The 14899-nt window shown below is 43.5% G+C and overlaps 1 protein-coding gene across 1 annotated transcript in view; it reads right to left on the minus strand.

Moving 5' to 3' along the window:
- Positions 1-14899, minus strand: part of APBB1IP (amyloid beta precursor protein binding family B member 1 interacting protein) — a 91832-nt gene that overhangs the window by 50585 nt on the left and 26348 nt on the right. Inside the window, exons 2-6 of the mRNA XM_075271715.1 lie at positions 10190-10261; positions 7112-7199; positions 5909-6183; positions 3370-3447; positions 201-360 (exon numbers count right to left, since the gene is read on the minus strand). Of these exons, the coding sequence (XP_075127816.1) occupies positions 201-360; positions 3370-3447; positions 5909-6183; positions 7112-7199; positions 10190-10261 (673 nt within the window). The remainder of the gene's footprint in view (positions 1-200; positions 361-3369; positions 3448-5908; positions 6184-7111; positions 7200-10189; positions 10262-14899) is intronic.

Below are 14899 nucleotides of genomic sequence, written 5' to 3' on the forward strand. Positions count from 1 at the left end.
TGTATACAATACAGTTCACTGTAGAGGGCCATCAACATGTGTAGGCAACTCATCTATATGTGACTGCTACTAGTGGTAAGGTGTTCCTGGTTCTAGAGGTGGAATGGAGTCCTAAGACTCCCCACCAACCTTAATCTCATTTTCATGTAATACCAAACTGAATACATCCTGACCAATCTTCCTGTTGCTCAAGCACTTACCGATCTGAAGCTCGGGATTTTCCTCATATAGACACCACTCTACAGCACAGTCGCAGTGAGTCTTCTCGAACATGTGGTCCAGTACGTCACGGACAGTTTGGCGTTCGTCCACCATCAGGGTCTTGGTGCTGCTGTCTGTCATGTGAACCTTTACAATGAGCTGTAGACAAAACCAGACAGTCATATACTAGAGACCATGTGAAGACTATATACATGATGTACCAAAAATGGAAAGAAGAGCAGTGATACTAACAGTGAAAGGCTGAGCCTTGCTGTGAGCGTTCAATGTTCTCTCGACAAATGTAGCTTCTAATCTTTGGAAATTATTTAATTTTTAATGTAGATTGTGAGCCCCACATAGAGCTCACAATGTAGATTATTCCCTATCAGTATGTCTTTGGAATATGGGATGGAAATCCATGCAAACACAGGGAGAACATACAAACTCCTTGCAGATGTTTTTTTTGCCCTTGAGCGGGATTTGAACACCAGGACTCCAGTGCTGCAAGACTGCAGTGCTAACCACTGAGCCACCAATCTTTGGAAATTATTTTGGTTTCCCCTATCCTTAGAATAAGTTATCAATATCCGATTGGCCAGCGGTTCGAACAACGTGGCGTCTTCCAGCAGCTGATCAGTGGATGCAATGGATCACGGATCCTTACCGATCTGATATTGATTAGAGATGAGCGAGTAGTATTCGATCGAGTAGGTATTCGATCAAATACTACGGTATTCGAAATACTCGTACTCGATCGAGTACCACTTGCTGTTCAAATGTAAAAGTTCGATGCAGAACCAGCATTGATTGGCCGAATGCTATACAGCTGGCTCATTCACTCTGCCAGGCATCGGGCTTGTAGTGCGGGCATGTGCAGTCTGCTCTGCCCAGGCCCAATGCCTGGCAGAGTGAATGAAGAGCCAGAAGACGCCGCGGGGACGCTGCACGGAGAAGACTTCTCGGAGGATCCAGCCCGACCCTCACTCGTGGAATTGGTAAGTATAATTTGATCGAACGTTGCCTACCCCTGAAACGAGCATTTCCCCCCCATAGACTATAATAGGGTTCGATATTCGATTCGAGTAGTCGAATATTGAGGGGCTACTCGAAACGAATTTCGAACCTCGAACATTTTACTGTTCGCTCATCTCTAATATTGATGACTTATCCTAATGTGGTCTGTAAATGAGGCGTGTTATACTACACAGAAGAAAGTTGTAAAATCTAAAATATTTTTTCTAATTTGTTCTTCTGATGAAAGTTCACAGTATATTTGGACACAGCGAGTATTTACATAAGTCTGGGTTTTGCATCTAGTTCTCTTTTTCGATATATGAGGAAAATGAGAGGATATGTAAAATGTCTTCTCTGTGTTACAAATATTTCCTAAAATACCATAAGCATGCTGGAACTGCTATATGAACAGATTCTACTTACGGGATAACCTCTTTTGTCCAAAAAAAGGAAACCCCTCTCATTGAAATAAACAGATGAGTGTGAAAGTCTATAATGAAGATGAATTATTATTTTATTTATTATGCTTACTTATATAGCGCATCATATTCCGCAGCGCTTTACAGACACTGTCAGTCACTGTCCCATATAGGGCTCACATACTACAGTCCCAGCCAGTATGTCTTTGTCTTGTGGGAGGAAACCGGAGTACCCGGAGGAAACCCACGCAAACACGGGGAGAACATACAAACTCCTTGCAGATGTTGTCCTTGGCAGGATTTGAACCCAGGACTCCAGCGCTGCAATACTAACCACTGAGCCACCATGTAACCCATGGATGGATGAAATAGTTGTCCATAATGAATCGCTGTAAGTGGCAGCAATCCCATGTGTATGGCCAATAAAGATCTATGCCCATGAACTCCCATATAACACCACACATAGTCCATACAGGTGCACTTTAAAACCATACAAACTACCATATGGTACACATGCGATGGCGCTTGCAACAATTTTCTCTCTTATAGATCCATACAGAATCATTGAGAATGAATTTACTGTGTTCCTCTATATAAAATCCGAGACACACTGACTTGGAGAATGGATCCTTATATTTTTATGGGCACTGGTGTATAGATCCATACCATCCGGATCTGTATACAAATGTCTAAAGCTCTCCATACTGTCAGTTATTCCTCCCCCTATGCATTACAAAACAAACACACTCAACCAATAGGTGGAGGGAAAAGGATCAAGCATACTGAAATTGAACATGCCCGACCCTTCTATCCACCCACATCGGCATCACATTAGAAGGTTGGCTGGTCCTGCATAAATCAATGGGTTTGATGTATCTGTTCAGAATGAGGAATCTGGATACTACAGAACATATTTTGTGACTTTGCACCCCCTTAGATATGGTTTGGCACTTTCTACTGCTAGTATCAATAGCTCAGACACTATAACGTTTCTTTCTATTTCTGTCACTGTCAGAGATTTATTGTCTTGCAGATGCTTCCTGGAGACATCCACCTGCAGATACAGTACACCCCAAGCTGCCAGCTGGGCACCATGCATCCTCTCATGCTTGACTAGTCAGATGACAAAGTGCAATCTCTCATTGTGACTGCAGGAGATATCCAAAAAGAGTCCCCAGTTTTCATGGGAATCCATCCATAATTGAGAGTTATCTAGGTCCATGAGTAATATACGTAAGAAGACCACCCCACTAGAAGACCACCTACATACCTACATAGTGGTAGTGAAGGTTGAGAAAAATTGTGGCATGGACAGCACAGGGAATATGTGCAATGTAATGGCCAGCTTTACATGGCAGGGACTGTGCGATCTTTTTAGCCACCAGATAAACTTTAGGTATCAAAAATTTTCCACCAACACATTTTGCCTGGAGATTGACATATGATTCAGTGCAGACACAGGGCTTATGGTTGGCCACAATTATTCTAAGGGTCCAGTCAATCTTCATTTATACAGAACATATCCAATATTGTGCCCTAAACTTTTTGCAATTATTGTATCCACATCTCATCAGCAAAGTCTATAGGTTACTTATGAACCATCCCATACGAGATAGACCCGTGACAAGTGACTGGCTCCAAAGTCACCTCCAAATAATAGTTGACCCCCCACAGGATCCTTGATATTATATTGGGTCAGTCGGACCCAGAGTGTGGGCATTTTTGCCTTACTTACTTTCTTAACTTTGGCTTCCTTCATTTTGCCCAGGGCAAGCTTTATTTTGTCAGCTTTGGCTTTTGACTCGTCGTCATCCTACAATAAATAATGGGAAATTGTGAAATAACTTTCCATCTCCTGTGAAGTCAAACATATTAAATAACATGCCCATTATGGGCCATTCTGCCCATTGAATTAAAAAAAAAAAAATCTATATTATCAAAACCTTGGGATTATAAAGAATGCTACAATGGCTGTTTTCAGTTCTCTTTCTAAGACTCTCTTTAGCCTTGTATGCAAAATATAAAGCTGGAGCCCAGTGGAGAGCATATGATGTCTGAGTCTACCAGTGGTGGGCAACTGGAGACCTGCAGTCTAACTGGTGAGACTGTTGGTAATTCTCAAGACAGGGTTCTCATGCCCTTGTTTACAGTCATCCTCTATTATGTAATATGGTCCAAGTCTCATTATAAGTAATGTCTTAGTGCACCGTATCACTGTCATGTATGTGCACCTTATTATAGCTAAAGTCTAATGCAACCCTCAGTGATCAGTTGGGATTTGTTATGAAACTCGTCAGCAGAAAAAGGTCCTCTTTAAAGCTTCTGTATAAAAGACTCTAAAATAGGGTATATGAGAATAGGCTAAAGTAGATAACTCCTTCAATTATGTGGGAAGCCCCAACACAGTAACTAGAGATAGACGAAATTCTTAAGATTTGTTTAGTTTTGGGACCAACGAGTTTATTACAAACCACATCTTAAATTGGCTGAAAACATAGTCCAGAACACTGTCAGGACTCCTAGGAACCTATCTATAAAACATAGTGTATAATACTGTCAGGGCTCCTAGGAACCTATCTATAAAACATAGTGTATAACACTGTCAGGGCTCCTAGGAACCTATCTATAAAACATAGTGTATAACACTGTCAGGGCTCCTAGGAACCTATCTATAAAACATAGTGTATAACACTGTCAGGGCTCCTAGGAACCTATCTATAAAACATAGTGTATAACACTGTCAGGACTCCTAGGAACCTATCTATAAAACATAGTGTAGAATACTGTCAGGTCTCCTAGGCACCTATCTATAAAACATAGTGTAGAACACTGTCAGGGCTCCTAGGAACCTATCTATAAAACATAGTGTATAACACTGTCAGGGCTCCTAGGAACCTATCTATAAAACATAGTGTAGAACACTTTCAGGACTCCTAGGAACCTATCTATAAAACATAGTGTAGAACACTGTCAGGGCTCCTAGGAACCTATCTATAAAACGTAGTGTATAACACTGTCAGGGCTCCTAGGAACCTATCTATAAAACATAGTGTATAACACCATCAGGGCTCCTAGGAACCTATCTATAAAACATAGTGTAGAACATTGTTAGGGCTCCTAGGAACCTATCTATAAAACATAGTGTATAACACTGTCAGGGCTCCTAGGAACCTATCTATAATACATAGTGTAGAACACTGTCAGGGCTCCTAGGAACCTATCTATAAAACATAGTGTAGAATACTGTCAGGTCTCCTAGGCACCTATCTATAAAACATAGTGTATAACACTGTCAGGGCTCCTAGGAACCTATCTATAAAACATAATGTATAACACTGTCAGGGCTCCTAGGAACCTATCTATAAAACATAATGTATAACACTGTCAGGGCTCCTAGGAACCTATCTATAAAACATAGTGTATAACACTGTCAGGGCTCCGAGGAAGCTATCTATAAAACATAGTGTATAATACTGTCAGGGCTCCTAGGAACCTATCTATAAAACATAATGTATAACACTGTCAGGGCTCCTAGGAACCTATCTATAAAACATAGTGTATAACACTGTCAGGGCTCCTAGGAACCTATCTATAAAACATAGTGTATAACACTGTCAGGATTCCTAGGAACCTATCTATAAAACATAGTGTATAACACTATCAGGACTCCTAGGAACCTATCTATAAAACATAGTGTATAACACTGTCAGGACTCCTAGGAACCTATCTATAAAACATAATGTATAACACTGTCAGGACTCCTAGGAACCTATCTATAAAACATAGTGTATAACACTGTCAGGACTCCTAGGAACCTATCTATAAAACATAGTGTATAACACTGTCAGGACTCCTAGGAACCTATCTATAAAACATAGTGTAGAACACTTTAAGGGCTCCTAGGAACCTATCTATAAAACATAGTGTATAACACTGTCAGGGCTCCTAAGAAACTATTAATAAAACATAGTGTCAGGGCACCTAGGAACAGAGGAGCATCAAACACCTCGAGGAGGCCCAAAATAGGTAATTAAAGTCAAGAATGAATGTTTGTTTGAATGTATTTTTTTCACCTCCACTGCGCCTCCATCTATTATACTTTTGGGTCTGAAGAAGCCACAGTATAATGTGGTGGCCATTTTTCTTTGTACAAATTGCCATTTGTTGAGTTTTGTCAAAAACGGAAAAATTTTGAATATTTGGGTTTACCCATCTCTATTAGTAACCCATATAAAGCTTGTATAAATGCCCCTCCTTCCATGTCTCTTTTTTACCTGAATCTTTGGTTCCTCAGGATCAGGTGGTGGAGGAGGAAGATCCATTTCCCATGCACTTGGGGGTGGTGGTGGTGGGAGAGAGGACAGGTCATCCATGGAACCAGTGGCCACATTATCCGTATAATTTGGATAATAACTGTTTAAGGCATCTGCATTAGGGAAGGGAGGCGTGCTATTATAGCTCTGAACTTTTAGCTCGGCATCTTGGCAGTCGGCCACAAGATCAGCCATTAGGGCGTCCAGATCATTGTCTTCGAGGGCATTGAGTGACTCTGTAAAATAATCAGAAATACTGTATAGAATTTTCTTTCACCAACATCTTGTTAAATTCAACTTAAAGGGGTACTTCAAATTCAGAAAATAATTGTTATTCTTTATGTAATGAAAAGGTCAGTCATTTTTGTCACTGTGTCCCACTATGGCATCTCAACTGCCATTCACTTAAATGGGTACAGCAACTGATCAGCGGGGGTACCGGGTGTTTTCCCCTACTGCTCAGATATCAATGACCTATTGTAAGGACAGGCCTTCAATATCTACTCTAGGAAAACCCGTTTAAGAAAATGTTGATCTAAGAAATGTGGCATCTGAAATATCAGGACTCCTCAGCAACCATTAACGCTGGGTTCACACCAGCGTTCGGGTCTCCGTTATCAGGTTTCCATCTTCTGCATGCAGAAGACTGAAACCTGTCATGCCGAGTACAGCCGTGAGCGGCGGTGAGCGTTTTATGCTCTCCGCCGTAAAACGGTTTTTTTTTTTAAACCGGACACAGAGTACTGCATGTCTGACTCTGTGTCTGGTTTAAAAAAAACGGTTTTGCCGCAGAGAGCATAAAACGCTCACCGCCGGACACTTTTCAAACCCATTCAAATGAATGGGTTTGGAAAGATGCCGGCAGGTTTCCGTCTCCTGCCCTATTTGGGCAGGAAACGGAAACCTGCAGAACGGAGACTGGGCGCAGATGTGAACGAGCCCTAAGAAGTCTAAGGCTACATTCACACGGCAGCATTATATTCAATGTCAGTGAATTGGGGCTGTTTATACGACAGTCCGTTGTCTAAGACCATATAGGTGATGAAATGTATGGTGGTGGTGGGGGGGGGCAGTTTATTAAATGGGTCCCCTTGGGTGCAAGACGGACGTGAAAAATTTAACCTTTTTCGTGTGAATCTAGCTTTATAGTGAGAGAATACGTACCATTTAAATCTTTGAACCCAAAAGAAAAGCTCATCTCTGTGTCTGTGCTATAGGATTTCACAGGCGGATCATTGTCTATCCCCAGGCTCTGCAAATACAGAACATGAACACAACAAACTTTAGAATATATAAAGGGACTCACTGAAGAATCTATCTATCTATCTATCTATCTATCTATCTATCTATCTATCTATCTATCTCCTATCTATCTATCTATCTATCTATCTATCTATCTATCTATCTATCTATCTATCATCTATCTATCTATCTATCTATCTATCTATCTATCTCCTATCTATCTATCTATCTATCTATCTATCTATCTATCTCCTATCTATCTATCTATCTATCTATCTATCTATCTATTTCCTATCTATCTATCTATCTATCTATCTATCTATCTATCTATCTATCTATCTGTCTGTCTGTCTGTCTGTCTGTCTGTCTGTCTGTCTGTCTGTCTGTCTGTCTGTCAATCTATCTATCTATCTATCTATCTATCTATCTATCTATCTATCTATCTATCTATCTATCTATCTATCATATATATCATATCTCTATCTATTTAGCATTCAGTCTATCTTTCAGTTTATCTATTCTTCTATGAAGGTCTCTGGGCCTTTGTTCTGTATATTTCTATCCTCTAGGTGTAGATGATGACTTCTTGTTAAGTTTATTGGCCTACAAAATAAAATGGGAGGACACATAAAGTAGAGCTGAACACACATTAGACAAGCGTTGGCCAAACCAGATGTCTGTACAAATAAGGATCTGGACTCTTCCCAGTAGGGGATCTGGTGAGACATCTGTGGGCCTGAACAAATGTTCTTCTGACAGCTGTCTTAGACATATTTTACCAACTTTTTGGGATGTGCTTCATGGAGGTCCCAAAGTTATTGAACAACCATACCCCATTTTAAACAATTTTTCGACCCCTTATTTCATGCTATGACCCTTTTTTGTGACATGAATTTCACATAAAGTGCCAACTAAGATGACTGAGATCCTGATGTAGGATATGGAAGCATTCTGCCAGGTCGAGAGATTTGGCTACTCTTCTGGGATGCCGAGAGGTTTTTGTGGGAGCCTCCGGTTTTCGTTGTTATGCAAATCAGTTCTCTTGCAGTACTAGGGGCGGTCCCTAGCGCTCAAACAGCTTCAAACTTCTAGGCCTTGGGCCTAGGTCAGGGCCGACTGCTCATGCCTGCCGGCTGCAAGAAAATATTAAGAAAGTATTACACATCTTCTTGAGGCCGGCGGGCATGTGCAGACATGCGCAGTCGGCTGCCCGAGGCCTAGAAGTTTGAAGCCACCACCGGAAGACGTGAAGAAGACCCATTCCTGAAGAAGATGGAGGCGGCGTGGAGAGTTCTCTTTCAGCATTGGGGACGCCCCCAATGCTGTTTGAGTGCTGCGACAGAAATAATTTGCATAACGCCAAAAACTGATTATAGACAGAACGGTGACGCGGAGAAGACATCTAAAGGTAGGAGAAGAATAGCCTTTCTTAAAGCTATTCCTATGTGGTAGGCAGAAAAAAATAGTTTTATTGATAGGATCTCTTTAACTGTACCTTTGTGCCCTACTACACCTCCAAGGAGTTGCTGTCCTCCTGCCATGTACTTCTTATACTTGGGTCTTCTTGTGCTAGTTTATTAATAGATGTCGTGCCGAATAGCCCCATCTTGTACCTCACCAGGATTTTCATTGATATACAGTAATGTTGACATTTTCAGCATTCTTTTGACGTTCCTTGCTGTGCGTCAGGTCTGTGGCTCATGTATAGCAGCATATTGTGGGATATTGTAGACATGTCCTTATTGTGTCATGCTGAATTACTGATAGAGTCTTAGGGTGAAGTGTCAGAGTCATATGATGTTAGTATCTTACCCTTGGTTCACATCTGTGTTTGGTAATCTGTTTGGGGGATCTGGATGGGGACCCCCCGAATGGACTACCTAATGCATTTGCAAGCGGTGTGCAGTGAAAGCACACGGACCCCATAGACTATAATTGGGTCCGTGTGCTCTCCGCATGGAACATGCGGCCAGAAAAGTGGATTGTGAAGTACTTTCCTGTTCCCTGTGGAGATCTCGTGGCAAGCACACAGACCCCATTATAGTCTATGGGGTCCGTGTGCTTTCACTGCACACCGCTTGCAAATGCATTGAGTAATCCATTCGGGGGGGTCCCCATGGAGACTCCGCTGAATGGATTACCGACGCAGATGTGAACAAGGCCTTATCCTATTTGTAGCCTTACCCCATGCATAAACTGTGAGAACACTTATGCACGGGTACATGTGGCAATATAGACCCATTGGGGCAAATTTATTATGTACAAGACATAAAAAGTTGCAATTATTTTGCACAAAACTTTTTCTTTTTAAGCTAAAAGTGGGTGTGACAAGGGGTGATGGGTTTATCGGCCCCACCAGAATTTCCAGTGAATTTCTATGGTCTCCGTAATTTGGGTCCATCAGGGGACTTGAACAACGGAGAGCTGGACCGCGAAATCGCCAACTATAATGGGGTCCACCATTTCAAAGGAAAAGGGGGGGGACACCTCTGTACAGTTCTTTTTATAAACTATTTATACTATCAAGGCCAGGGTGAGGGGTGGGCAGAGAAGGCATCTGCCTATGGTACCATTGAATAAAATGAGTTTGCAGTTTGCTTGCTTTGAAGTTCCTTTGTGTCTTTGTCATGAAGAGGCCATAGGCAAGTTCTTGCAAAGCCAATTATTTTTCACAAACGTAACAACAGTACGTGCTGACATATTCTGGACGAGCCTTCTAAATAATTTGGCCAGGGTTTTGAGTAAATCTTGCCTCGTGGAGCTGAGATACAGCTGCTCCTTACAGTGTACGGCTATGATGTCACACGGACGGCTCCTCGCACAATCGGAGAGGATGCCAAACAGACCGTACCAATTTATTCCCTTTGAAATCCTCTTTGTCAATATTTATCCAGTCTGGAAAGTCTCTGCATGTGAGTGGAATAAGAACAAATGTGGGATTGTGAAGGATTTTAAGGCCTGTCTTCAAGATCAGGTGTGTCGTCTATTGATAGGACTCACCTGTGTTAACAGGTCCATTTCCCCCAGCAGGTTACTAAACATTTCATCTATTTCTTCACAGGTCTGCTCCATCTGCAGAAGAAGAGCATATCGGTTACACATGTGCATGCAGCCCTCACGTAATCTCGTGCATCATCGAGAAATCTCACATAATGGGAAAGACAAAGCTTCAGATTTTGGTGCAGAATTTTTTGACCCAAAGCCAGAATTTGATTCCAGAAAATGGGAAATGTATGGGAAGGGAGCATATGTCTCCCTCTTGCTGAATGCACTCTAGGGTTTGGCTCAAAAAAGTAAAATCTGCACCAAAAAACCCATAAAAACCTCCAAACCTCCATGTGTCTTCAGTGTATGGGTAAAGACACTTGCCGCACAACGGTCATGGTGGACATCTTTTCACCCACAGCGGTTACAGAAACACTATACATCACTTGGAGGAGACAGCAGCCATAGAGGGGTCAGAGGTGAGAGAGGGGACAAGCAGGGGGTGGTGAACAGATGATAGCAAGTTTAGCAAGGGAAGAGACTGAATATACAAAGTATCTGAACACTAGGCCCCCTTGAGCCCAGTGGGCCCTGGCATCTGCCAGCTGACTTTGGGCAAGTAGTGGGTGGGATAGTTTAGCTAGTGAGACAGGGAGGGGGAGTGTAACAGAGTGAGAGAGGAGGGGATGGATGAGTAAAAGGGAACTAGTGTAGAAACTACATAGGAAGCTGCACAGCAAGAAGTTACACCAAGTAAACAAATGCAGAGGATGCAGCAGCAACCAGAGACACCCAGAAATCTCTCCAAACACTGCTAAAGGTATAGGAGTGCACTTAATAACCCATCACTGCAATCTGCAACAAAAAAAGCTACGTTTCCGCACCGTGGAGCCTTAGCCTAAGGCAAAGACCCCGCCAGTGGCGTAACTACCGCCATAGCAGCGGAGGCAGCTGCCACAGGGCCCGGGACATTAGGGGCCTGGTGATAGCTGCTACCGCTGCTATCATTATACTCGGGGGTCTTTTCGGACCCCCGAGTATAATGATTGACATGACATGTTACTTACTCTACGATCCTGCCAGGCCTCCTTCCTGACGTCCTTTCTGACGTCTCTGACGTCACATGAACCCAGCCTGCGTCCCGGGTCATGTGACGTCCGACGTAATTGAACAAGGACAGCAGCGGAGAAGGCAGCGGAGAAGACCATGTAGGAGCTAGGGGACAGGTAAGTAACAGTAGTTTTTTATGTTTTTATTCCCCCGGGTCTCTGATTATTATACTCTGGGGTCTGAAAAGACCCCAGAGTATAATAATTGTTTATGGGTGTCCACAGTGGGACATAATACTGTGTGCAGGGGCCACTATGGGGGATAATACTGTGTGCAGGGGCCACTATGGGGGATAATACTGTGTGCAGGGGCCACTATGGGGGATAATACTGTGTGCAGGGGCCACTATGGGGGATAATACTGTGTGCAGGGGCCACTATGGGGGATAATACTGTGTGCAGGGGCCACTATGGGGGATAATACTGTGTGCAGGGGCCACTAAGGGACATAATACTGTGTGCAGGGGCCACTATGGGGGATAATACTGTGTGCAGGGGCCACTATGGGGGATAATACTGTGTGCAGGGGCCACTATGGGGGATAATACTGTGTGCAGGGGCCACTAAGGGACATAATACTGTGTGCAGGGGCCACTATGGGGGATAATACTGTGTGCAGGGGCCACTATGGTGGATAATACTGTGTGCAGGAGCCACTATGGGGCATAATACTGTGTGCAGGGGCCACTATGGGGCATAATACTGTGTACAGGGGCCACTATGGGACATAATACTGTGTGCAGGGGCCACTATGGGGGATAATACTGTGTGCAGGAGCCACTATGGGGGATAATAGAACGCGCAAAGGTCTTCGGTGTCGGGGGGGGGGCATGTCAAATGCTTCCCATGGGGCCCCACCATTCCTAGTTACGCCACTGGACCCCCACATATCACGTTTTTTTTTTCTGAAGTGCTTTTCATTGCATTTTTGCAACGTCCGGATGTACAATTGACACGGGCGTTTTTGAAAACACAGCTTTTCCATTGAAAATTCCTTCGGTTCCCCGCCATGCGGCACGCCACCGCTATGTGTACAGCAGCCTACGGCATCAATAACGCCCAGATTATTACAAGATGCACATAAAGGGATGTTGTTTCATCTCTTTCAGCGAGAGATTCCCACATCTTAGACCTTGTTTTTTTCTATGGCATGCAAAGCTATGGACGAGGGAGGGAAGCCGGCATGTGTTTCTGCTAATGTGCAGATGGAGACGAATGCTTTGCTTGGATATTCTTTTGTAATTTTTTTTTCTTTTGTATAAGTTATGACAAGACTTCATGAACTTCATGCGCTTGTTATATTTACTTAGAAACGTTGATATCGTTGACCCTTGGTGTTTCCATTTACGGTAACACATAAAATAGTGGACACCTGTATTTGTTAGTCTTGATACTGATCCGCACTAAAATATGTAAAAAATGGTTATTTACACGTAGGTTCAAAAAGCCATCATTCATATAAGACCGTGCCATGGTTTTTGTAATCGTAGTCTGTGATCAAAGGCATACGGTCCTGGTTTGTAGAGGAAAGCTTTAGGCTTACAGACACATTTCAACATGTGCTTAGCATTACGGCTTTATTGTTTCCAAAATGCCTCCCCCTCCGTGGTCCACAGTAAGACCAAAAAGTCACTTGTAATACATTATTACTGTGAAATCTTCTAGATAGATGAGGTTGGCGGCTTATTATCACTACCAATGGACTGTCCATAAACATATCATCAGCCAGAAACCTGACAAAGATGGCCTACGCATTGGTGGATTGTGATGGCACAGACAGGAAAACTCTGTGGACTTTATGTGAAGCCGCTGGTTATTCCTGCAGCCAGTAGCGTAACTACTGGGGTAGCTGCGGTAGTGGCTGCCACAGGGCCCGGGATATTAGGGGGCTTGACCACAGACGCTTATAGGCTGTTACCAGCTGGAGCTACTCCAGTAATGGGTCCTATTTACTTACCTCTCCTGGTTCCGGGCAGGCTTTGGGCCTACTTGTGTGACGTCCCTGACATCACATGAACGGGGCCTGCGTCCTTATGTATCGCAACGCAGGCCCCGGGTCACCTGACGTCCCGTACGTCATTGAAGATGGCCGACATCAGTAGGAGTGCAGCGGAGCCAGGGAGAGGTAAGTAGCAGAGCTTTTTATGTTTGTATCCTCCCTTGGGTCTCTAATTATTATACTCTGGGGTCTGCAAAGACCCCCGAGTATAATAATTGTTCATGGGTGTCCACAATGGGGCATAATACTGTGTGCAAGGGCCACTATGGGGCATCATACTGTGTACAGGGGCCACTATGGGGTATCATACTTTGTGTGCAGGGGCCACTATGTGCATCATACTGTGTGTGCAGGAGCCACTATGTGCATCATACTGTGTGTGCAGGAGCCACTATGGGGCATCATACTGTGTGTGCAGGGGCCACTATGTGCATCATACTGTGTGTGCAGGAGCCACTATGGGGCATCATACTGTGTGTGCAGGGGCCACTATGTGCATCATACTGTGTGTGCAGGGGCCACTATGTGCATCATACTGTGTGTGCAGGGGCTACTATGAGGCATCATACTGTTTGTGCAGGGGCCACTATGGGACATCATACTGTGTGTGCAGGGGCCACTGTAGGGCATCATACTGTGAGTGCAGGGGCCACTATGGGGCATCATACTGTGTGTGCAGGGGCCACTATGGCGCATCATACAGTTACGCCACTATTTTTCTGTGGGGCGCTATGTGGAGCTTTAGCAATACATGGTTTACGTCGCTTCATGAGATGTGAAGCACAATTCAGACTGACTCATATGAAATCATTACATATCACAGATGTCAGTTTAACATCCCATATTTGTCCTTATGCTCAGTATCTTTCCATATAAAGTATGATATAAGATCCTGAAGATATCAGCGGTGCATAGTTACTGCTTGTCTGTCTTTACAAGGCACTGCAGATCTAGAACAAGCTTCAGCCATATTGAGGTGTATTAGTCAGTGCTATCAGCTGGATCTGGAGGAAGTCTGTGTATTAGTTACGGAAATAGGGCGTGGGTAAGGTTACAGCGAGAATAGATTTCTCACAGCTAGTCGGCTTGTTATTGAGTGTTTACAATGTCTCTTTCATGTTTTTAAAGAGATTTTTTTTGAGATTTTTAAAATGATCTCTTGATAAACTGATCAGTGGGGGCTGACACCTAGCCCATGTGCCGATCAGCTGTTTAGTGGGTCTGGTACTATACAGTATACAGAGCTGGAAGCAGATGGCTCAGTACATTACATAGTGGCTGAACTGTCTGATCAGGGTGTGTTCACACAGCAGACATGGAAGAGGAGTTTGGGGCGTCAAAATTAACTCTTCCATTTCCATACCTATAAGTCTCTCCATTGAAAAGCTAAAACAAAGCCCCAGATGAATGGGGCTGATCAGCCAAGAGGCTCATGTCGCAACTGTATCAGTATTGGGATCCACAGAAAGATGCTTATTTTTCAGTGTCATGGCAGAATTTGGGGGCAATTTTGAGGCAGAATCTGTCTCAACGTCAGCATCAAATTCCACCATGTGAACATACCCTTACAGCTCAGTTCTCGTTCACATCCGAGAGATCAAGGCTGCACTATGGAGC

Source organism: Leptodactylus fuscus, chromosome 4, assembly GCF_031893055.1.
Source record: "Leptodactylus fuscus isolate aLepFus1 chromosome 4, aLepFus1.hap2, whole genome shotgun sequence".
Lineage (NCBI taxonomy): Eukaryota > Metazoa > Chordata > Amphibia > Anura > Leptodactylidae > Leptodactylus > Leptodactylus fuscus.